General features: G+C 35.4%; 1 protein-coding gene across 2 annotated transcripts in view; it reads right to left on the reverse strand.

The window, feature by feature from the left end:
• Positions 1-12,718: 12,718 nt before the first annotated feature.
• The window catches only part of LOC149085140 (uncharacterized), a 60,417-nt gene continuing 46,954 nt past the window's right edge, over positions 12,719-26,181 (reverse strand). The window contains exons 2-3 of one of the 2 annotated variants that reach the window (XR_016192797.1): positions 16,585-17,118; positions 12,719-13,178 (exon numbers count right to left, since the gene is read on the reverse strand). Coding sequence is in view for 1 of the 2 variants with exons in the window: in XM_089232968.1 (XP_089089094.1) it covers positions 16,640-17,118 (479 nt within the window). In the remaining variant the exon portion in view is untranslated. Of the gene's footprint in view, positions 13,179-15,868; positions 17,119-26,181 lie in introns of those variants that run through there. The other variant, XM_089232968.1, reaches the window with a different exon arrangement.

The raw sequence follows: 26,181 nt of genomic DNA on the forward strand, positions 1-26,181 counted from the left end.
CTATTGGTGAAGTTGTTTTACCTCATCCACGAATCACAGACAAGCAGCATTACGAACGTTTCGGACACAGAAGAGATTGAGGAATGATTCAATCACTCCTGTCGGACTGGTTTCCAGCGCCCACTATTGACAAAAATTAAAACTATTTGTTTCCGTACCAAAAAAGGTTTTTTTTTGTGGAAATACTTTTTTTCACAAACAATGCGGAAATCCTTACCAATTTCTTCAATATTTATGAATTTTTAAACTATTTATGAATTTATGGGACACCCTGTATACACAGTAGTTAAAGAAATGGTAGACGTTTTCGCGTCTCGCATTTGAAGACCCACAGAAGATTAAGTTGTCATTTGAAAACAAAAGAGAAAATCTCAGAATCTTCGTCGATAAGATTTGACCATTTCCCTTCTAGTGGCCGAATATCGAAAATGGTGTACAACGAGGCTCATGTCTGAACTATATTAAGTAAGGCTGAGTTAGTGAGAGTGTAAAAGAGTCGTTATAGATAAAAGCATTTCACGTTGCGTGGGTCAAAACCAAGCGGAGCGACTAGTCTTTATGACTTCATCGTTTGTTTTAAACCTCCAGTCACGTTAGGGCATAAATATATAGCCGGCGGATGACGACGTAGCAGTTAAAACTACCTCAACAAACTACCATGACTACTTCAAATAAAATAGGAAAGAAACTTTTTTTTTTTCAAGGATACATCATTTTGAATTGAAAAAAATAATATATCTACGTATAATTTGAATAATGTTTAGGAATCACTTCACGTTGGCTTTTTAAGAAATATGCTAATATGCCAACTGAATTAATGAAGTGTCGTTGAATAGACAAGTTCGAATGAAAAATAGGCTCCTAATTAGTGGCTTTTCTCGGAAGTGTGGAGTTTGGAATTTTAAACTGAGTGATTTAAAGGATCATAAATACAGGGTGTCCGGGCTGAAGGTATGAAAAGTAACGGCTTATAGTAAGATTACTTTTATAAATTTAAGTTGCATTGAAAAATGTAACTCATCAAGTTTATATTGATTGCTTGATAAAAGTTCTATGTGAGCACCTTTAGCGGCTCTGTAGATGTAAAAATGGCATTCGATTTCTTGCCAAGTGTTTAGTAGTATTTGAGGAGTTATTAAATCACTTTGCAGGCGCTTTTTCAAATAATGTGGGAGGCTTCGAATCTCATTCAGTTCGTACACGATGTTTAATACGTGTCACTGATTCAAATTCAGCTAGCCTATGCACGCATATTGTGGCATCGCCGAAATGCCACTCCTATTACTAAACCGCACATGAACCTCGTAAACATTCCTCTGAAAAACTTCAAATTAATTGGTTCATATCAGAATACGCTGTGTATGTGTTGTGCACCATCGTCAAATTTGTTTCCGAGTAATGGCTGTCATGGGTTTCAGAAATGTTGCCATCTGTCTTCAAACAACTCGGCAGACTATTTTGTCTGTATCATTTGTCTGTTCGTGAATTTTGAATGTTGTAGGCCTGACTGTGTGCTCTTTGTGGAGAGATTTCTTTTAAATAGAAGATCGGCTCGCATTTGCATCTTGAAATTCGAAAACCAAATACACTGGTGAAATAAATTAAGAGAATTTGCATATTTTATCGAATTTCATGAAAAGAACTGAACTGAATGTAAAACCACTGCTTGATGACAAAAATGAAAATCTTGTACGTCAAATACGCAAATAAGCGTACACGTGTGTGTAGGCGGAGCCAGTAGGGAAACAGGCTTTATAAGCACGCGTAAGTTAAGACGCATTTCGTTCGCTAGCACGCCTCGGTGAATTTCTTGGTGCTATTTTGCAGCAATCGGTTAATTTCAAATTGTAACAGTAAAAATGAGTAACCACCAACGTTTAGATGATCGAATGAGGTGGCGAATTGTGGGGAGGCTAGAAGCAGGCCAATCTCAAGTCCAGATTTGTAGAGAGTTCAATTTAACGCCCAGCGTCGTGTGTAACTTATGGAAACAGTTCCAGGATACCGGATCCATCGAGAGAAAGCCTGGGCAAGGTCGTCCAAGAGCCACGACGGCCAGAGAAGATCGCCATTTGTCGATTATAGCGAGGAGTAACAGGAGTGCTACAGCTTCTCAGCTCTCTCGTGACTTGTGTGCAGCCACAGGAACCCGTGTATCAAGGGTGACTGTTTCCAAAAGACTTCATGAGAGAGGGTTGTTTGCAAGAAGACCTGCTGTTTGCGTCCCGCTCACTTCTACGGACAGGAGAATCCGTTTATCATGGTGCAGAGAGCATAGAGATTGGAGTATGGATCAATGGGCGACCGTTCTCTTCACTGATGAGTCCCGGTTCAGCCTAAGCACCGATTCTCGCCGTACGTTCATATGGAGAGAACCAGGGACCCGCTACCTACCCTCCAATGTCCGCGAAATCGACCATTATGGGGGAGGAGGTTTAATGGTCTGGGCAGGCATCATGTTGGATGGCCGCACACCTCTCCATGTCTTTGAAAGAGGCACTGTGACTGGTGTGAGGTATAGGGATGAGGTCTTGGAGCCATATGTTCGTCTTTTCAGGGGTGCAGTTGGCCCTGAGTTCATTTTAATGGACGATAACGCGAGGCCACATAGAGCTCTTCTGCTCGACGATTTTCTAGAGAGTGAGGATATTCGCCGGATGGATTGGCCAGCCAGATCTCCAGCCCTTAACCCTATAGAGCATGTCTGGGGAGGGCAATTGCAACTCGCAAACCCCCTCCGGGAACCATCCAGGGAATGAAAACAGCGTTGCTGAACGAGTGGGACCAATTGCCACAGGAAATGATAAACTGCCTTATTTCAAGTATGAAATCACGCTGCGATACCTGTATATCTGTAAGAGGGGACCATACCCCCTATTAACCCATCTATTAATCCATTTTTTGTTTATTCTGCAACCGCTGTTTCATACCTTCCAACTCCAACGAGTGTTACGCACGATCATACGTGTGTATTACAATTATTGAATGGTTATTTGTTTTGTATTGTATCAATGTATGTACATATCAAATTTCATTAAAATCGGTACAGTAGTTCTAGAGATAATCGACCAAGTCTGCAAATTCTCTTAATTTCTTACACCAGTGTAAAAACAAACTTCAGCCGACCACGGTGTCCACATGATGGTAGTCAGCCAGAGTAACTGCTGCGAAAAGCGTTCCAAAGCAACTTCACATGCGTGACCTTGGCAGAAAAGTTGAAATAATCCTATATCGACGGTACAGCCTTTTTATAACAACTAAGCATGCGTGTTTCTCTCAGTGTAAGCTATTGCTTCTGGATACCTTTAGTCCGGACACCCTGTATAAAAACACGAAATTCAACATAAAGCCGGGTCCACGCCCGCAGAACTCCGCAGCGCTAATACAGCTTTTGAGGTGTGGCTTGCTCAGCGCGGCCGAGGTCGATTTTGCCTTGCCACACCCCAAAACCAGTTTTTTGCTGCGGGTGTGGACCCGGCTTTAGGATCTTCTACTTTCTAGCAGACTGATTGTGTTGCGATCTTATAGCGGTATCCATGTAACATTAATTAGTATTTATGTACCGAGTGATTGATTATGCAGTGCTGGAAATGTCTCGAGTGTTCTATAATTGAAATGTAATGGTAAAAAATTTTGCAGTTCTTTTTAATATGAGTAAAAATATGAAAATTTCCGCAGGTGTTTGTCTTTCTTTTGCGAGATGAATATCTCTTGTTCGTTAAGAGATTTGTCTCTATTTCATTCGGAAGTAATGTTTTACTGAAATCTTGTCAGATGAGAATGAATTACTGCGAAAGTTTTGACTTGAAAGAGAGAGAAAAAGCATTGCTGTGTTGAGGTTTCCTATACGTGGGTCGTGTTTATCTAAATGCGCATTCTTTGATTTAGCCCGAAAGTGTTTCGAGCCCAGATGAATCTCGCTGTCAAGGGAGGTCGGCCATCCTGATGACTCGCTTACAAATTACGAAGTCCTTCAGTTATTATCTGATTAATCGGTCAGGACTTCCTGAATGCAGTCGGGGTAATTATTTATGACGATCGTGTGGTCAAATGTTCTTTCTTCGTCGCATTCAGTTTAGCTTGAGGAAAATAGAAAAAAATGTGACATACATATCTTCGGACATTTTCTTAATTTTTTTTTATAGGTTATCATTCTGTTCAAGTTTAAATATTATTAGCATTCTACATATTCATGTTTGAATATTACACCGTTCAAGAAAAAAAAATTTTTTTTCTTCATGTTCCCAAGGAAATTTTAATGGTTTTTGGGTATACTAGGGCTGCTGATTTCAAAACTGGTGTTGATTTGCCAAATTGGCTAAGTTTCTGAATCTTTTCTTGGCTCTAAGTTTCTGAAACAATTCATACTTTCAACACTGTGATTTATGTATGCTGCTTATATGTATATTACAATTGAAATTTAATTGTCACACTTTATCTCAAAAACTAGAGCTGATCCGAATCTGACAAAACCAATGCCAGATTCGGAATGAGTGCCCAAAATCACCCTAAAATCACTGAAATACCTTTGGGAACAAAAACAATGTTGAGAAGTGCTATTAGCGTTCTACGAATTGATGTTCAAATATTATTAGAGTTCTGCGTTTTCATGTTTAAATATTTTTAGCATTTTGTGCAAATCTAAATATTACTTGCCATGGACTCCCCATCCAGCAGTATGGCCCTCCCTAGGCTGTGATGTTTGGTTGGCCACTTCATACTTAACGTATAGAGTGGGAGAAAATAGAGAGAATAATTTTAAAATATGGGATAATTTTCCGTGCCCCCTGGTTAGAGCCCTGTCAATCCCACCCTTGGCGGGGCCTTGCTGCTAGAATTCGGTTCAAGTTTGAATATTGCTATATTGCTAGCATTTTGTTCAAGTTTAAATATTGCTAGCATTCTATTTGACTTTAAATATTGCTAGCATTCTTTCGAATTTAAATACTGCCTGCATTTTATCTGAGTTTGAATATTATGAGCGTTCTATTCAAGTGTAAATATTGTTAGCGTTCTTTTCATGTTGAATATTGAAGTATTCTATTCAAGTTTGAATATTTTCAGCATTCTATTCAAGTTTAAATTTTTCAAATTTCGTCTTTTATGTACAATTGAGAAAGTGAAAAATTTGTCAAGGCTCAATTTTATCTCACATAATTTATTTGATCGCGAAAATTCTTTTGGTTTTTCAATGCTAGTAAATATTTTCGAATTAATTAAATATGATTCCTGAAATACAATCTGAAAATACTTCAGCAAGAAGAGGAATTTCACACTAAAAATTCATATAGTTAAAGTTTTCTGCAGACTTTCGCAATTTCAACAGGCACTGAAATAACGCGCAATAACATTATAATTCCAAATTTGAAGGCAACAATCGCGGAGAGAGAGAGAGATTTAAAAAAAAAACCACACATTTGTTTTTGTGGCTTCCAAAGAAAGAATAAAAGTAATTGAAATTTGTACTTTGGCTAAAAAAAACCAGAAGAAGTTGACATTTTCTTCTTTTGCAAATGATGATGGCTTTTGTAAAACTTCCGCAGATCTATTGGTAATTCAATCCACGATGTAAGAAGCATCCATCTATGGTTTTTTCCATAAGGGAGAGAAACTCTCTTTCGCCCCTCTTCATTTTTTTTTCTACTTCTTGTTCTTTTTTCTTGTTCGAGATTTTTTGGACACATACATACGTACGTACAAAAAGAACTAATAAAAAATGAGAAAACTCAAGCCTGTGTAGTAGAAAAAAAAAGCTAACCTGCCGTCCTTAACTGGTTATGTCAATGTCATACTCTCGTAAAAGGAAGATTAAATCTAGATGGATTATTGTCGACTGGGGCTTGATTAGACAACTACTCCTACTTGCTGATGGAACAGACCGGTCGTCGCTCCAACTTGTCGTATTTGTAGCTTTTGGCGATTAATCTCTTATAACGATACCATCAGCAGGTGCGAATTACTACTAAACAACGGGTAAAAGCTTAATTCGATTTCATTTCAAATTTAAATATTCAGTACATTTCTTACTAACATGAATTTTCGACGAAAAATCTTATCTTTACAGTTTTTTACATCGTATTTTTTATTTATATTTTTGTTGATTTTACCGAACCGTGACAATTTTGGTACAAATGTAATTTACTAATAGATTCATACTTGAAACTAATTGCATATGCAGAGTTTCTCTACCCATTGTTGGCTTGTCATTTCTGCATCTTCGTTTATCTTCCAGCTGATCAGGTTGGGGTTTCTGGTCATACATTCCTATGTAATTCTGTTTACTTTTTGTGTTTTCTACCTCCCCTAAAAGTTCGTACGTTGAGTTTTGAATCACCCTGTATATATATAATGAAAGAAATTGAATGACCTCGTTTCGATAACTCCCGACCTGATAACCTTTGATAACAAATGAAAGTACAAGCACAAAGGCCACAACAGACAAATTGGCCAACGAGGTGGCAGAAAAAAAGATGCCCATAAAATATATGGATATTAAATACAACTAAAATACAGCAACCCAATATAAAAACATACATCTCGAAAATAATAATACATAATACACTGCCCATAGAAACCGTAACAGCACCCAGGATTGCTGAAAGGGACTGGGTAATTCAATTTCTTTTATTATTTGTTTTTAAAATGTTGTTTTTAATTGAAAATTAATGAGCCAGTTAGAATGTTCTGAAATTTCACGTGAGCACTTCTGTAATAGTGGAATTTTGTTTGGTCAAGTGGGGAAAAAATAGAAACTTGCCGCTAGAGAAACAATCGGTTCTTGATTACGGTTGAAAGAAACCCATTATCAATTAGCATTGACAAGTGAGATAATAAATGTCCAATATGATGCCCTTTTCATTCTGATATAAGGGAAAATCTCCAAACGGCATGTACAAAAACATACCACAGGGTCTCCGTAGTGCTAATAAGAGAAATTGCAGAATCTCTAGGCGCTAAGTGTTAACGTCAGTAGACTATTCAATCCTTCCTCTTATGCAAAGGTGCACATCCTCAGGTCAATTGCGACCATCCGAAAGGGGGGTTCCATTCGGCCCGCGAAAAGTGTTCTGGTAGAAAAGTTACCGTCAGTTCGACTTATCGGAAATTCCGATTTCGAGTGTGGAAAAGAAAAATTTATTCAAATAACAGCGCTATTTACGAATATCGTATTAGTAAAACATGTCAAACTACTGAAGATGAAAAAATTCGAAAAGATAAATTATTCTAATTTGATCCTATTTAATTAATGAATAAGAATATTTAGAAATAAACTAGACGTACGTGTTTTATTACGGAAACGAGCACATACATGATACTCGTACAAATGAAACGAATCATAAATAAAATAAAAACACAACATTATTTTCTGTCAAAAAATGCAGTGATTTTTAACTGTATATCTCTTCTTTCGTGAGGAAATCATTCATATTTTGCAAGCAGACAAATGAATCCTCTAAATGAATCTGCTAAATTCTATATAAAGCTAAATGCTATATTCTATATTCTTTTGCTATAAATGCTATATTCTATATTCTTTTGCTATAAATGCTATATTCTATATTCTTTTGCTATAAATGCTATATTCTATATTCTTTTGCTATAAATGCTATATTCTATATTCTTTTGCTATAAATGCTATATTCTATATTCTTTTGCTATAAATGCTATATTCTATATTCTTTTGCTATAAATGCTATATTCTATATTCTTTTGCTATAAATGCTATATTCTATATTCTTTTGCTATAAATGCTATATTCTATATTCTTTTGCTATAAATGCTATATTCTATTGTTGAATGCTAAAAAAAATTCTACCTATTATATGTTATTTTTTGAATTTCTCTCATTTCCAAAATCTTCGAGCTAAGGGAAAATTTTAACACTAAAATATACGGAAAAAGATCTGAGGCCGAGTGAAAACTTCGACTTAAACAGATATTCGAGCTATCGGAATTCGAGTTATCGTAAACTGACAGCAATTACACCTAGGCTAACCATATTTCTTTCGTGAGAATTCGGGAAATCCTGATCCATAAGAGATATTGCCAATTATCACCCAGAAACAATTGTCAACTATCGCTGAAACTATTGAAAAATCGCTAGTGGTGGGAAATAGAGGGCTCCTGCAGGTCGCAATGGATTAAATGTACATGTAATTCACGAAAAAAAACGTGTGTGACAAATATGTGAGATGAATATATTTATATGACTGTATTAATTATGAGAAAAAGAGTTATAATTATATTATAGTATAATTCTCATTAGCAGTGAAAATACTATCAATATTATTTTTTGTTTCAATAATTTCTTTAATACATATTCAACCCTTTATTTGGCAATGTCGCTCTCAAAAGCAACATATTTTTCTGATATTTTTCAAGTAAACGCATTTTATATTCTGAGCTCGTTTCGGTAGTAACGAGATTCTGAACAACTCATAAACATTCGATTTTTACTTGTGAGCTATTCATGAAGTTTCTATAATTACCAGCAGAATAGCTCAAAGGTGCCCAATGTGCACTGCACATATCTCCTATTTGTTTACAAGCCAAGCAATAACGAGTGTTTACCTTCGAATTTTTGCAGTGAAATAATATGTGCGGAGGAGAAATATTGCTGTGCATTCTTCAAAAATCATAAAAAGTAAGTTGAAATACAACAAATAGCATTTTTACACCATTCTTAATATATGTAAATCATACAAATACAATGTACAGTTCTCTGTGGTGCAACATGCTATATTTTTCAAATATTGACAATAATTTTTTTGTCATGAAATAATATTCAGGGTATCTAATTTGCTTATTACAATTCCTCAGAAGCATTTTTCTGTATACAGGGTGATTGAGAAAAGATGGAAAAAGCTTTAAGAGGTGATAGTACACACCAATACAAACAATTGTCATGAAAGAATGCATGATCTAACATGAAACGCAAACGCGCTAGCTCGTTTCGAAACGGCCGCTAAAACCGCAATCCTGTTGAAATTTATCGCAAGAAAAAGAACACCATGCATGCAAATGTAACCTGGGGAAGAAGAAGAAACCTTATGCAAATCTTCGTCACAGTGAATAAAAGGCGCGGACGCCAGCCCTGTGAAGTGTGCAACCGTTTTAACAGTTGTAACGTACAGGATGGCGTCCATGCCTTCGCATTCACTGTGAAGCAGATTTGCATACGGTTTCTTCTTCCTCCCCAGGTTACATTTGCATGCATGGTGTTCTTTTTCTTACGATAAATTTCAACAGGAATGCGGTTTTAAAGTTTGCGGAGCGGCCGTTTCGAAGCGCGCTAGCGCATTTGCGTTTCATGTTAGACCATGCATTCTTTGATGACAATTGTTTGTATTGGTGTGTGCTATCACCTCTGAGTAAATTGAATCCATAAATTCAGTTCGACGCAAAGCTGCAATTTTAGTGCTTGGTCTATTAAAACATTTTATGTCCAGATATTTTATGATAAATTTTTACGTAAGCGCTTAAACAACGAGAATGATGTATGAAGGATAAAGTCGGGTATACTAAAACCGAACATAAGTCGAATAATATCTACACCTATGGAGTAAGATGACAATTGAGTATGTTCGCACCTGTCAAGTTTACGCATTATCTTGAGTAAATGTACTCATTATTTGAGTAAATTGCGTCCATAAATTGAGCTGTTCATGACGTTTCTATAATTACAAAACAATAAATGACATTTTTAAATCATTCAAATCTACATGAATCATATGAATACAACGTGTTCCCCTAAAGTGCAGCATCCCATATGTTTTTAAATATTGGCAATAATTTTTTTTGTCATGTAATAGTATTCAGGGTACCTCATTTGCTTAATATATAATCCCTCAAAAATTTTTCTGGATGTTTCAATTCTTGCCAATTAAGGGGGTTGGTGTGGACGCAAATTTTCGAAAAAACACGTTTTCGAATTTTTCAAATTTTCAAATACTATGAAATTTTCTGCATCTGTGTTCAAGGTTTTGTTCTACCTGAACTAGAAATATATTTTTCAAATAATTTAATATAAACTGCTGACAGGCATTATACATGTGTGTGTGCTAATATGTTTTACACTGAAATACTCTTTTTTCTAAACCAAGTTTTTGTTAAATTAGGAACATTTTTTTGAACCACCACCAGTTCCAAGACATTTGAATGTCTTGGAACTTTGTGTCTCTCTCAGCACTATGGTTGATTATTCTTGTCGCACCACGGTAATTTTCTACACACGATGGCTAGTTAGACACCGGGACCTACAATTTATTGCCGATTCCGAACGGCAGCTTTTTTTTTATACTCACACAAAGGTTGGTGCGCTAACCCCTCGGTGTGGGACTCCCTACAGTAGCAATCTTTTTCTGTGGTCAAGTCGCCATTTCTCTTGTACCCTTGTCAGGAAAGTTTCTGACAAGGACGAACCGGGAATAGAACTAGCGACTCCTCTAAACATCCTTTGGTACTTGAAGCGAGCATCTTATCGACCTGGCCTACTGCGCCCCTAACACACTATGGTGTTACATACTATAACACGAGGATTTCTTATTGAAATTATTCAAAAAAATTTTTATGGCACAAAATATGGGGAAAGTTTGGGAATTTTTGAAAAAAGTTGCATGTTGTTGAAGTTGAAATTCGAGAAAAAAATAAGCAACAATTAAAATACTAAATGTTCGTGTCAAGTTGTATTTGAAAAAAAAATCGATTGCCTAAAGAGAAAAGACAATTTTTAAATGTTCCTTAAATGAAGGAGATATTCCCATAGGAAAGCATGGGAAAAGCCAACATCGTGCACTAACCCAACCCCCGTTAAAGGGTTAAATAATAATATAAAATATTTTACGAACAATATTTGTGATGGGTAATTTGGAAATAATGTAGCGATATATTTTACCTAGAAAATATATACAGACTGAACAATAAATCAGTGTTGTCAGAGCTCTGGAAATAAATGTTTAGGTGGTCTTAGCAAAACTGTCACCGAGCACAGTAGTTAGGCTTGTAGTTGACGTAGGTGGGTGTATTATATATATATATATATATATATATATATATATAAAATGGGAGCAAGGTTGGCAGCCCTTACAGCATGCCAATGAAACTACTTTGGCGGTGGAATTTATTTTTCTTTTCTTGTCCACTCTTGTCACCCCCTCAGTAGATCAAGTGAAATCCGGTGGGTAATGTTGGACACACATTTTTTTCACCCTCAAGATACGTATACGTATTTCTTTTCTTACTTCCCTGTAGAGCCACTGGATATTTTTTTTTTTGGTCTCTTTTTATTCTTTCGCGTCCAGAGTTCATGTTTACAAAGACGGGTCCGCTTTTTTGATAAATCGGACAACTTGAAGCTCACACGTTTGAAGGATATTGTTTAAAGCTGTGAAATTGAAAAATGAAAACTAATGTCTTCTCAAGAATGCGTGAATACGCGACAAGAGAGAAGATGCTTTAATCACCTTAATCTGAAAGAGACTGATGGCCGAATTCAAGAAAAGATCTTTTAAAAGAGCAATCATCTCATAATAGAGTGACCTCCAATTGCACTGGGGGTCATTTCGAGTCACTGGTAAACTGGCCTTCACACGCCGTGATTTATACACAGAAATGGGGGGAAAAACAAAACAAAAAAATAGAATGATGATGATGATAATAAAAGAAAAAATAGGGGATATATATTGCAAATATACAGTCATAAAAACGGGTGAGAATTGACTGGAAGAATGTTCTAAAACAGCGATTCTCAACCTTTTTTGAATCGCGGAGCCCTTTTCAGTGTATAACTTTTACGGTTAGCAGTTTCATTTATTTATCAAATTTACTGATTTGTTTTATTTTCCCCGGAACACCAGTTGAGAACCGCTGTTATAAAACAAGGGTGTTCAACCCATGGGCGGAAATACGGGGGGGGGCATGGGGCATTGCTCCCTTTCCCCAGCTTCAAAGGTGGAGCCGACTGATTTAATGTATATGCGTATATACGAATTGACATCATCATGCCCTCCCAGCAATCATCATTGTGGCTCCCCCCCCCCAGACTCTTTCAAGTCTATCTCCAACTATGTGGTTTAACTTTCAGGGAGACTTCATTGATTTGAAAACGTGTTACGGGTCACTTAATTGAGTGATGTGGAACACCACCGCCGCGGGCCGCTTGAGTGATACGAATATGTGCTGATGGCCACTTGAGTGATCTGAAACTGCGCCGTGGGTTACTTGAGTGATCTGTAAATGCGCCGCAGATCACTTAAGTGCTCTGGAACTGTACTGCAGGTCACTCAAGTGATCTGTGCCAATTGCCACCTAAGTGATGTGGAATCGCGCTGCGGGTCACTTACGCGATCTGGAATGTGCCGCTTGGTTCATTTTTACAAAACCAAGTTCCAGGTTGCAGGCCACATCAGATGACTCCGAGGGCCACATTTGACCTGAGGGCCATAGGTTGAGAATGCATGTTCTAAAATGTATTGTAGGTCCCGGTCTAATTAGCTGTCGTGTGTATAATATGACCAAAAAAAAAATAAATCTAGCGTTACGTTTTGTGATGATAATTTTATGAAGAAATAAAACGTATATTTATTTGATTGCAGCTCATATCTATAATGCGAAGTAAAAGACGGACATTGTTTTGAAAATAACGGTATTGCCGATGATTCTTTTATTTTCTTTGCTCCGTCAACACATTATCTCGAAGATAATAGAAGAAGCTGATGATCATAGGCAAAGAGGAGAAATAGCACCGGGCAATTATCCTCTGTTTATTTACAAATATTTACACGAAAAGGGTACATTAATAACATTGTCTGCAAGAAAACTACGATAGCTCTCCTTGTTATCTTCGTATGCTACGTGCGGATCGAAACGTATTGCATTTCACCCAGATCTTTATCAAGGAACATGTCACAAAAACGAAACTTGATCAAACCGAGTCAGCAACAACTCTCAGGTCAAAGGCGGAAGATTGATCATCACCGAAAAATATCGTTTTTACTCTCTCTTCTTCTCGACGGCATCACCATCCTAAAACTATCATTTTTTTAACGTAAAAATGCCTCTCGATACAACGAACGACCTTAATTTTACCGCTGTCTTCTTTGTGGCCAAACGAACTCTTCTCATTTCTACTAGTATAACATCAAGCTGAAACTTTGCGTTTGAATCTGATGGTTCAAACCCTAAAAATAACATGGAACAAAAATAAAGTTATACTTCGAAGGAAACAAAATTTCGAATATATATAGTTTCAATTAAAAATACAGGGTGCATAGCTAGCTCTTCGAACCACAAATTATTGGCGAACCGTTGATCTTAGCACTTGCAATCAGAAAAAGTTTCCGAATAACGTGTAGGCCTCAGATACGTCATTCATATTGCAACGAGTTGTATAGTTATTAAAATAAAAAACACTAACTTTTTATACGAACACCCTGTGCTCAAAAACCGAATAAAAAAAGTTGTTGTCCTTTTGAGGCCAACAAAAGAAATTCCACGTTTCTAAGTGCAATATTTGCTGAGATGTTTGAATTCAAAAAATGGGGGAAAACAACATAAATGAGGGGGAAAACATTTCCGTTAGTTTATTCTGGTTTTTTTTTTTACCAATTTTTCTTCATTTTTTGAATTCAAATATCGCAGAGAATATTTCACTGAGAAATGTAGAATTTATTTTGTTGGCCTCGAGAGACCTACACAACCCCTTGCAATATGAAAAACGTATCTGACGTCCACACGTTATTTTGATACTTTCTCTAATTGGAAGTATGCCTCTAGTATCAACTGTTCGCCTGTGAAATGTCATGCGCCCTGTTACCTATGCCCCCGTATATGTTGTATGGGATACAGAAAGCACCAGTAAACATGCGTTATTACTTTTTTTAGAAGTGGCTTTAAATTCAATTGATTGGTGATGTATAGAAACTCAAGTGCTTTGATGCCGTATATAGTAATACAGAGGCGTCGGTAGTGTTTCAGACCTGTGTGGGCGCTCAACTTAACCTTTATATAGGAGATTTTTATTTCTGTATAAATTCTGGGGGTTCTCAGACCGGCGCTACAAGATACTGAGGGTGCTCGAGCACCCACTGCAATCCCGGCTCTGATGCCACTGCAGTAATAGGAATCTTCAACATAATTCGAGTCCCGAGCACCGTCTGTATATGTCTATCATCAAAAGAAGAGCACCTATATATTTAATCTTGTATATGCTCAAACTCCAGTTAGCATTAATGTTGATCCTTGAATGCAACTTGAGTTGGTTCTTTGATCGGGGTCCTGATTCGTAACTCGAAAAAACAAAATCGAGCCTGAGCATCTGGCATTCTCGAAGCCTTCGGTGAGATTCATGGTGCTCGTGAGTAACAGTTTGAAGATGCATGCTGTAAAATAAATATGAATCTATCGCCTGAGTATTTCAAGTTCTTCCGCAGTTTAACAATCTTTTTACATTAGTTTATTCTTCATAATTTCTATCCTTAATAGTATTTTAATGATCTTTTGATGAAAGATTCGCGTACGTGTGTGTGTGGAATCTGAATGTATTACTTCACTCAAGATGCATAATTGTTTAAAAACTGTATTCTAACTCATTTCCAGATGATTTTTCCATTGCATAAAATGGTCTTTGATAAACCTGCCAATATACGCGTTCAAAAGAGTTGGAAAAATGGAAGAACGCATTGATATTCAATTCACGTTCAATAAAATTTTCATAATTGGTCGAAACTTTGAAAGTTAAAATTCCTCTGAATCACGGCTAGTCAATCTATTCTTTAACAAATATAAAAGATTCAAACATGGTAGATTTCTTCATTAGAAGTAGATTCTTAAATCTACGAAATAGATTCGTAAATCTACGAAATAGATTCGTAAATCTACGAAATAGATTCGTAAATCTACGAAATAGATTCGTAAATCTACGAAATAGATTCTTAAATTTCAAACGAAATAGATTCTTAAATTTCAAACGGAATAGATTCTTAAATTTCAAACGAAATAGATTCTTAAATTTCAAACGAAATAGATTCTTAAATTTCAAACGAAATAGATTCTTAAATTTCAAACGAAATAGATTCTTAAATTTCAAACGAAATAGATTCTTAAATTTCAAACGAAATAGATTCTTAAATTTCAAACGAAATAGATTCTTAAATTTTTATATGAAGCCGAAGTTCGAAGTGGCCGACAAGTTAATGGCAACTTCGCGAAAATCCATACTTCGGGCATTCGCTGTGACATATCGACCAAAATCAAAATTTAGCAGATTTTTATAGTGGCATATATATATTCTATTTATATTAAGAATTTAGAGGGATTTTTCAAAAATTAAAAAATTCATAATTTTACTGAAAATGAACTGTATCAGTTGATATTTCTAGAAATAATTATTTTTTTCCCCGAATAAATGTTATAAGAGCTATTTATATATTTCAGTAAGGAACGAAAAGATTCGATTTACTTATAATAGGAGTCAACAAATGCGCAAATTTGGTTTTAAAATCATATTGAAAAAAAATCTAAATAAAAAATAAACTAGTTACACACTTACCTAGTATACTATTGTATTGGCACAGTTTAATGGATAAACTACGTGAGGTATTTTTTTGAGAAAATAAATCCCGGAAGACAAGTGTAGATCCACAAAACGGCTGTATTTGATAATTTTAACATTGATATTGCATGGTAATACTCACCGTAAATTGTAAACACAACTCAAAACCGTAAAATTGAAATTTCAATTATATTCTGATGATTTTAAATTATATTCTTACTATATTTACGGATATCAAAAATAATGATATCCTAGGAAACTCTAGTTCATGAAATGTACGTCGAATCCCTTACAAGTAAAAAATAGTGCGTTATGTTTCTCAACATTTGCATTTATTTGCCATAATCGTAGTTTACTTTCATCTAACAAAAAATTACATATTTAGCATTGAAAAATCACATTTAACTTAAATTTTAGCTTAATAATGATTATAATAATAGTGCAGATCAACAGTTTCACCGCATACTTTCTTGAGCATTCACTATAACTGCCGGTTAGAAGCTGCATAGAATGTCGAGCTTCTAGGAACTATCACAAAAATGTTTTGTTTTCCTTTTTTTACAACACTACATTTGTAAGAGATTTTGCGATTCAAGTTGTTTAGTTCACAAAAAAATTATGTATACGTGTCTTAGAATATTCACGCTTCCATTGGAAAATCTCAGTAGCCGAAGGTGAATGTATTTGATAATCTTCAGTCAAGTCAGAGGAACGTTACTAACATTGAGCTGATATCAACCTACCTTTGATGATTCAGATTATCCGTCCATTGTCTCTATGGTCAGTCAGATGAGAATAAAATCACCAATGTGACATTATGTAACTTACTTTATTTCACTCTATGGGAACGCTCAAAATTATGCCATAAACAGTTATTTTTAAAAAAATGCGATTTTCTTTAGTGTTCACCTGGACAACATTTGGCATGTACATCCACCGGATGATAATATTGATAAATTGACTCACGTGCACACATATTGCGAATGATCACAAGAGTGACGTACTATGGGTAATTATACATTTATCCCCTTTACCTAATCAAATTGAACGGTCCCGTTGCGAAATCAGCAGCAGCAACTTCACTCACTGTCACCTCGGGCAGAGCGTGATTCCGGCCATTTGAGCTGCAGACGGCAAGCAGTAAGACTGAAGTGGAGATCCGGAAATTTTCGTATATGGTGCTATTCCTGGTAGAACCGGTGCAAAGAATGCGTTCGTAACAGACGGTGGAAGACCAGCGATTGAGCCTGGAGTTTGCATTTGCATCGGTGGAGCTAAAGTTGGATATGGCCTGGATGCCATGCGCAGTTTTTCAATTTCAGCTTCCTTTAATCTTTTCTCCTTTGCACGTCTATTTTGGAACCAAATTTTGACTTGGGTTTCGGTCAAGCTTAGTGAAGACGAAAACTCGGCGCGTTCTGCTATGGAAAGATATTGCTTTGATCGGAATTTTCTCTCAAGAGCCAAGAGTTGTTGAGTTGTGAAAGGTGTCCTGGGTTTTCTGTTACTTTTATGTCGTCGTAAGTGGCATGTCAGTGGTGTGGGTTTTGGCGAAGTTCCATCTGCTCCTGCAAAAAGAAAAATAATTAGATCTCAAACGGATATGAAAATCTAGACTATTACACAGAGATGTACAGTTACACTACTATAGTAATTTAAGTGAAATATTGTTGAAACTAATTAGACTTTTTAATTTGAATCAAAGACCAAGTTGCTGTAGGAGACAATTTGGTGTACCGTAAACAGGGGTGACTTGTCTACATACTCGAATTTCTTATTTTAGATGACGCTATAGCCACTGTAAATGAAATAGAGAGGTGATTCCAAATCTAGAAGTCAGAGAGTGAGCCTCCATTACTACAAATTGTGCCCATATTTCTCATAACTACCCCGCTTTTCCCCCCCCCCCGTCTATATTTACCATAACTTGCGTTTTAGGGTTACGTGAAAATATTGAAAAACTTTGTTTACACACACACAGTGCTTGCTGGTTACATCTTATAGTCTTGATAAAAATTTACTTTGGTAAGTATACTTATTGTTTTGACTGTGTGGATGATAAATAATCTAATTAAATCCGTTTACGAAGGTTTTTAACTACTGATTGTTGCGAAGATGAATTTTTGGAAAGAGAGAAAATTCAACTGCCTTTGCGGGGAACCGAACCCACGTCCTTTCACTTTTCGGGTGAACGCACTAGACTACAAAGGCAGCAAATCTCTCAATCTTTCCTTGGAGCTCGTGTGCATCCTTTCATAAGTCACCATCTGGTGGCAGTCAGCAGCCTTTCATGTACGGTTCCTTTCAGTGCACACGAGCTCTAAGGAAAGATTCAGAGATTCGTTACTTTTGTAGTCTAGTGCGTTCACCCCGAAAGTGAAAGGACGTGGGTTCGATTCCACGCAAAGGCAGTTGAATTTTCTCTTTCCAAAATTCACCTTCGCAACAGCCAGTTGTTAAAAACCTTAGTATGGTAGCGGAGAGTGACGTCATCCTTTCTTAAATCAGTTAGTGAAATACTGGTTGGTTTATTAGTGAAATATCCAATGTTTGCATGATGACTTGAGGATAACATTTTATATTTGCTACAAGCAAATACAGATGCCACGAACATATACGAAAATTTTAGGCTCCAGGCCCTATAGGAATTATATATACAAAGAAGATCATATAACTCTCTATATACAAAGATCATATAACTCTATATATACAAAGAAGATCATATAACTCTATATATACAAAGAAAATCATATAACATATACAAAGAAGATTATATAACTTTTCAATTAATTTGAGAGATTAACACCAGAACAGGCATTTCCAACTAGGCAGATTTACATTGTAGACATAAAATAATAATTCTCAGTATTTAAATTTTTAATATTAACAACATTTATATATTTATACTTTTTCTTAATTTGTCCCTAATTATTTCCAGTTGAGTGAGATGGAAATATGAGCTCCAGAAAGCGGAATATCAAGGCAATAAAGCAGTCACCCCTTCAGGTGGGGTGACTTGGGTATGACTTTTCATGCATTTTTATCCATTATAATAGGCTACAAAAGAACTTTATCATTGGATAAAAAATAATTTTTTTATAGAAACATCTCTCTCTCTCTCTCCAGTGGTGCAACTTTTAGTAAAAAATGTTAATTCAAGAGGGAGATAATACAAAAAATGCCCAAAATCTGTACCCAATTCACCCCGGTTTGCGGTATCCTTGAAGAAATAAAAATGTTTGATCGACAGATACGACAGTGCTCCACAGGAGGAGATAAATTACCATATGTCTGTAGTTTAGATCAGGGCTGGAACTAGAGAGGGGGCAGAAGGTGCAACTGCCGTGGGCGCAAAATTTAGGGGGGGCCAGCAGTTTTAGGTGGAAACAAAGAACATCGTTATAAAATTATCGAATTTTAAAGTTGTGGGGTGGCAAAAATCTTAGTTACAGCCCTGGTTTAGATCACCAATGAACATTGCAATCCAATGCAGCAAACGAACTAAGGGAAAATTAATTGAACCATTATGAAGCTATCGTATTTTGATATAAAAAAATTCCACTGGGGAAGTTATTGGGATTCAATAGAATAATGAAGACAGTGTCACGTTTCTTGGTACAAAAACAAGTAGACTCCGCAAAATTACAAGCCTCATTCTTGATTTTCGTAAAATTCCATAAAATCATAGTGGAAACAGATAGAAGAAACGTGCCTTAATATCACAACCCTTGATTTTCAAGTGATGTGTGTAGGTACTGGAACACTTACTCGTCATCGTTCCAAATTGTTCCTCCGTGATCTAGCTCAGCTCTAAGGTGTCACTGATTCAATGCGGATGTGTTGTTTTGAGATATGCAACTTCATATTTTTTTAGACTCATGAAATATTTTTCAATGTAAACTTCAATATGTATTAAAAATGCAATTGGTAATAAGCAAAAGTTTTGAAGTGTGAGACATTGCTCTTGTTCCCTAGTTTGCTCAAGTAAAGTTTCGATGAACTTCTTAACCCGTCTGTTATTGTAATTGCATTTTTAATTGGGTTGCTGTTTTTTTTTTGAAATATATGACATCCATATTTTTATGGGCATCTTTTCATCAGCCACCTCGTTGGGCATTTTGCCTGTTGTGGCGTTGTATTTGTATTGTATTGTATATAGTGGCCATTTCTTTTCTGAAAAAGTGTATAATATCGCACTCACCATGTAGTCCAAATACCATATCGTGGGATGTTTGGATTCTACTTTCGTATTCTTTTACATTTGCTTTTTTTTCTAATGTTTAGATATCAAGCAAGTGTTAATCTGAGTCAGTTCATGTAGTTTATGTGAATTTGAACCTAAGCTCTTAAACTTGTTTTAAGCGTTTTCCTATTGTTTGATCATGAAAGGAAGATGCTGATTATAACTGCAATGTCTGGCACTTTGTAAAAGTACTTCATCAGCTAACAAGCAACATTTTTTAAATCTGTTTCTCACTAAAAACTTCAAATCTGAAAAGAAAAAAAAATGTATTTCCCCATGTGTACGATATTAGGAACACTGTTAGAAGAATCACAATTTTGAGGTTTATCTATTTTCTACCGAAAAAAAAAATCAATTTTTTTTTTATAATTCAATATCATTATCGGCGAAAAATACATTTGTCTATGAATATATTCCATCAATCATTCCTTTTTTTTGTGCAATCCAGCAACTTAAGAACGAAAAGTATCAGTATTTCAGCAAATACGAAAAGATTTCTCTCTCTTTCAAAATTTCTTTTTTTTTTTTATATATTTCTTTCACATCTGAATGACAACAATCAAGATGCTGTCATTTATCACAAGAAGGAAACCATTTCTGATTATTAGAGAACAGGAAAGACGAAAATCAGTTTTCACCCTGAAAAGTAAGTTTGATTTTTTTTTTTGTTTGAGCGATTTTGAAATATTGAATTTCTTTACATTGGTGAAGATACTGCTAATTAGTATACTTTGAATATTGCACTTTTCATAAATCTCAGTTAAATGTTCTTGTGATAAACAATGCTGTTCAGATTTCAAAAATATAAACTACTGCAAAAGCAACCAAAATCATTTGTTTTGAATATTTTTATCGTATAAAAAAATGTGTATGCTTGTCAATAAAAAAAAATTAATTAAATTTGTTTATTTCACTACAAAAAAAAAAATCAAAAACTAAAATTCTTTCTATTAGCCCCCCCACTTACCCCTACATTACGCTCACAAAGATAAAAATCTTTTGGATATTATTCTGATTTCAAAGGTAAATTTATAATATGATGGTGTAGAATTCCTCGACTCAATTACGCTGTCGAGGTTCGGAAGTATTTTAGTTGGGGCCGTAGACGACTACTTATAATACGATGATACGCACGGGTAAAAATGATGCGACTAGTTGCTCACGACTCACCGTGGTCGGGTCACAAGTCACTAGCTCATAAAAAAAAAAATAAAAACAGAAAATATATACATATAAAGACAGAAATTGCCTCTCGCAGTGTTTATGTCTCTAAAATGCCTCGTAATACTGAGAAAACTTCTTCGACTTTTTAGGTATTCCGCCCATTTGTTCATGGAAAAAAAAAAACTAATAATAAAATAATAAAGATGAAAGAAGGAAGAAAACCCGGAATCGTTCGTGCGGATGTGCAGTTTCCAAAATCACCCAATAAATATCCAGTAATCCTCTAAGTTAAAGAAAATGACCATCATAAAAATAGTTCCTACTGTTAACACGACAATAGAACAACTCATGCACAAAAAAAAAAACTCGCGTGAGAATATGATTCGGTTCTCGTACCACACTAAGTACCGAAAATCGTAAACCACTCAGTTTTCGGTGTATGCAAATTTTCTTGCGCTTTCAGGTGCTACTGCCTAGGCAAAAGTGACACTTGACCCTTTTCTGCCCGATCGGAGCTTTCGTTGTTAAACTGAGTTCTCTCACGCTTCGAATTTTCTCTTATTTTCTTAATCATAAAAAACGAAAATGAGCTTATGCTAATTCAGAAACATGAAAGATGCTATAGAGAATATTATCCGTCGCATTATGTAAATTATGGGCAAAAAATTTGAGATATATATTTGAACATTCTTCTTGCTCGGATTACATGGACGACACGTTTTCAAACCAATGATAAAGTCCGCACTCTGCTAAAGGTTGAATACAGATTCAGAAATTTCCTGGAAAACACCAATCTTGTTAAAAAAAAAAAAATTGCTGTCAAAATGCAGGTTTTTTTGCATGTAACTAAAATTCTAAATTTCTAAAATTTTTAAATTTCTCCAAAATATCCGAAAACGAAAGTTATAAGTAGTGCAATATTTAGTAACACCTTGATCTATCGAAGGAAAAAAGTTTCTTTCCTTATAGCAGGGTAATTTTGTTATTAGTTTTAGTTTCTTCCCATGAAGTCAAATAAAATGTCGAAATTACAGGGTAAATAAGCGACAGGGTGCATTGTCAATAAATTTTAAATACCATCATTTGGACTCAACGTATTTTAAATGGTAACCAAACCATTCTTCAAAAATGGAAACTGTTTCCAAATGATTCTAAAAGGTCCAGATTGATTTTAAAAATCTCTGGCAAAATTTAGATTTTGAGCTATACTTTCTTGGTTCCTACTTTTAGCTCTTCAAAAATAAGCTCAGCTTAAAAGGTGTTCGACTACGTTCGAGAGCACTTTTGTATAAAATGGTACTGGAGTTGAACTTTAATAATATTTTTTGATAGAAAGTGTCTCAAAATGGTGAAAATAATGGTAAATTTTGCCGCCTATATCATTTTCTATGAAAAAGTCATTTTTACGTCAATTTTAAACCAAATTGACGCAATGTTCGAAACACGATTGCAAAATATTCTATTAATGGAATGTCTTGTTATTTTCACAGAACACAGAACATTCAGTTAGTAATGGTGCAGGTTATAAACCAAAATTTAAAGGATTGTGTGGTACGCTCATAACTTACAATCAAATTTGTTAATGTACGTGTGAATTTTTTGAAATTTTATTTCAGTATCGTCTAAAAACAGTGTAATTAGACAAATATATATGTGATATATAGACCTTATATTTTATTTTATAACCTCAACAATATATATAGCACAATACTATATTAAAATTTCGTAATGATACAATGAATAGGTTTTTAGAAATCGTGTTTCAAACTCAAGTAAAATGTCAAAAATAGCATTCTTCGTTAAACGTGTTTAAAGTTTTTATTCATGCATTACTCGTACGTAAAGTTCCGTCTGCAACTGCAGCAGGAATTTTTAGAGGTAAACAATAATCACAGATCTGAAAAAAATTATCCCTCTAGATTGGAATTTATTAATGCCGTGCAAATGTCATGCTTTGTTCAATTGGGGGCCTTCTCTTTTGTCTAAATTATTGGAAAGCTCATAGATTTTTATGGTCTCAAGCGAGTTGTTTTTGAAAGAGATATGGTGTCTGTGTGTGCGTGTGTAGAAAATAGTTGTAGAGCAAGCAGTGTTTCCCAAAGTGGGCAATATCGCCCCCGGGGGAGATGGAATGGTCCAGGGGCGGACGGTTTAGAAGCTTTGGGTTTAGTATAGGATCCTATGGGTCGGCTTGAGTAATGGAAAGTATGCCTCTAGCCCAGTGTTTCCCAAAGTGGGCAATATCGTCCCCTGGTGGGTGATGGAATGGTCCAGGGGGGCGATAGAAGCTACGAGTATAACATAGGATCATATGGGTTCACTTGAGTCTGGAGGGGGGGGGGCGATGAGAGAAAAAAATTTCTGAAGAAGGGGGCGATGGAACAAAAAAGTTTGGGAAACTATGCTCTAGCATCAGCTGTTCACCAGTAAAATGCGGCAAGGGAAATTATGGAATCACCCTGTATGTACTTTTTTCTGCAGTACCTGAGCATCCAAATTTGCTCGTGCTCCCTTCATGCCCTACTTTTATCAAGGGAAAGCTTGAAAGCAATCTTATCACATAGTAGTTTCACAAATTTGAAGTCCTTTTTGCCTCAATATTTGAAATTTTTTTGGTGGTTCGACCGTACGTATCTATCTATAAATTAAATTTATAAATGGTATTTATATGTCTCTAACTGTTCATTTTTTGTTAATTTTCATGTATATTATTACAGTGATTATTTTTCACGCACGGAAATGAATTGAAACTCCATTCAATTTTTAGCCGCGGCTTTAACCCTTTCAGACCCCAGCATTCGTTTTTTGGAATTTCCAAAATGATTTTGTATTTTTGATACTGAAAAACTGCATTAAAAACATAAATGTCTCAGCAAATCTTTATTTCTTTTTTATTTATATATATATATATTTTTTTGTATGAAGAAGTAACTCACTTCAATCAAATTTTTTTAGACAAGCCCAGGGTATATTCATCTTCACATATAATTTTTTACAGAATTTTATTGCTGCATTTTACGCAATAAATCACACTTTCTCCCGGAAACCATTTTAAACAGCCCCCTGAAAGTTCAATTTTAAGTGCTGTCCTCTGATAAATGCACCCCAAAAGTTCATATACTCGCCATATTTCTAACTCAAGATTACACAATCCTCTACGGCAGGGCTTAGCTCAATGAGATCAAAAGAAAGGTGTATAGACATTTCCGCACATGGGGAATTCGGGGACAAACCCGCAGTCTATTCCCGCACTTGCGGAAACAAAGACCCTTCTTGTCTTTCTTTTTCTTCCTGTCTCTTCCTTTTTTTCTTCTCTACCATAAATGGACGAAGTTATGAGGGGGGGGGGGCTGTATTCACATGAAAATGTGCCACTGATATTATCTTTCTCGCATTCCATGATGAGCAAACCAAATCCAAAAATCAGAATGCTTTTCCTGGGTTTGAAAGAGAAATCCAAACACAGTGACTTCCTCATGAGTCGAGTAGAGGTGTATTTAGAGGGCAAAAAACGATGCAAAAAGTACGCTAAACTCGGCAAACGCATTTCAAACATTCTGCATAATTATGAGAAAAGCGAAAGATATTTAAACATTTTCGGAATCCTCTCAGCCTATATTGAAAAATTAGAGTGAACTTTAGCATCAGAATTTTAGTATGTGTTGAATCATGTATAACCGGGAAATAAAAAAATATTCAATGAAAAAATGATTACAATGCTTCATAGCTAATTTGATTTCATTAACCATGTTTCTCTTTTTCAACCGAAATATTCTTTATGATTTTCATTATAACACCGAATTATTGTCGAATTAATAAACGAAATATTTTGCAGGCACATTTTCGGTTCTTATTTAACCGTTATTTCTTATTTGGAGCTATGATTTTTTTATTTCCCGTGGATCATATAAATGTGCTTTTGAAAATTTTAAAGCAAGGCTTTTTTCAGGCGGGAAAGTAAAAATTTGGCACTTCACAATATTTTCAATTATAATATTTATGTTGAGGATTCAAATTCATGTTATACGCTAAATCAAGAAGTGAGATAAATTTAAGGACGTTACACCTCTTCAAACGATTTATTCCAGAGGAAATGGGCTGAGCGACAAAACTGTTCATTTGAAAAAAAAAGGGGCTTAAATATTTAATAAACAATGATGAGACTTTTTATCAGCATAAATATTCAGATTTCAAATCGGTAAATTGGTTATTTATGAGTTAATTAATTCTGATGTACTAAAATGTGTATTCAACATGGCTGACACTTATTTTAATTTAATTTTTTAGCAAAATACGTGTCGTGGACGTATCGCAAACTAATAAACTGGTTAAATGAAGAGAACAGAAGTAATAATTTTTTTTCACATTTATCAAATATACAAATTTCAATTAGGAATTATGGATAATCACCGGTAAAAGTGATAAACACGTTAAAATTGATCGAATTTACCGAGGTGATTAGTGATTATGCATAATCAGCAACTTCCCGTAGCATTTAAGGTTCAAAAAGAGTTTGGAGTGAAATATTCCAACAAAAAAAAATTCGACATTCTAGCGATGAAAAATAAATGAACTTTAATAATGTGATGTGGATACAGCCCCCATACAACTATCCATTTCAGGAAGGGAATAAAAGAAAGTAGGGGTAGAAAGGAAAAAAAAGGAAGATATTTAAGAAGGGGCTTGATTATCCAAATTCTCCCCTATGCGGAAATGCACCGTGCGGATCTGTCGCCAAACCAAAAGAAAAACATTCTACAGCGAGAAAAGAAACCCGCAACACACTAGGGTCTGAAAGGGACTTTCCGAGTTGATAGAAGTATTTGTATGTATATTTGTGCGTTATAAAGTGTTTTGGTCAACAAAAAATTGCCCACACGTACCATAAACAACATATTTACTCAACCTGCCACTCAGTGATTTTGCCAAAAAATAAGGGGTAAAAAAAACGGCATATTTAACGTTATTTATGTATAATAGATTAATTCAACTCAAAATAACAATGGAATATTGAGTTGAATGACTAGACAGAGTGACTGTTTAGATTCAAAGAGAAGGTGTCCGGGTTCATCCCTTGCCATCTATAGATCAGAAAATCCATTTGCGTGTTATATTGGAATGATGTGGAAGACTCGTGTTTTCTTTACCAAGAGCAAAATCCAATTCCAAACCCTGAATAGAAACGCGGATGCGCACCGTGTGATGTGCCACTTGTCAACGGGGT

Source organism: Pholcus phalangioides, unplaced genomic scaffold (assembly GCF_987345545.1).
Source record: "Pholcus phalangioides strain wild (caught in Gottingen) unplaced genomic scaffold, Ppha-v1.0 ptg000007l_1, whole genome shotgun sequence".
NCBI lineage: Eukaryota > Metazoa > Arthropoda > Arachnida > Araneae > Pholcidae > Pholcus > Pholcus phalangioides.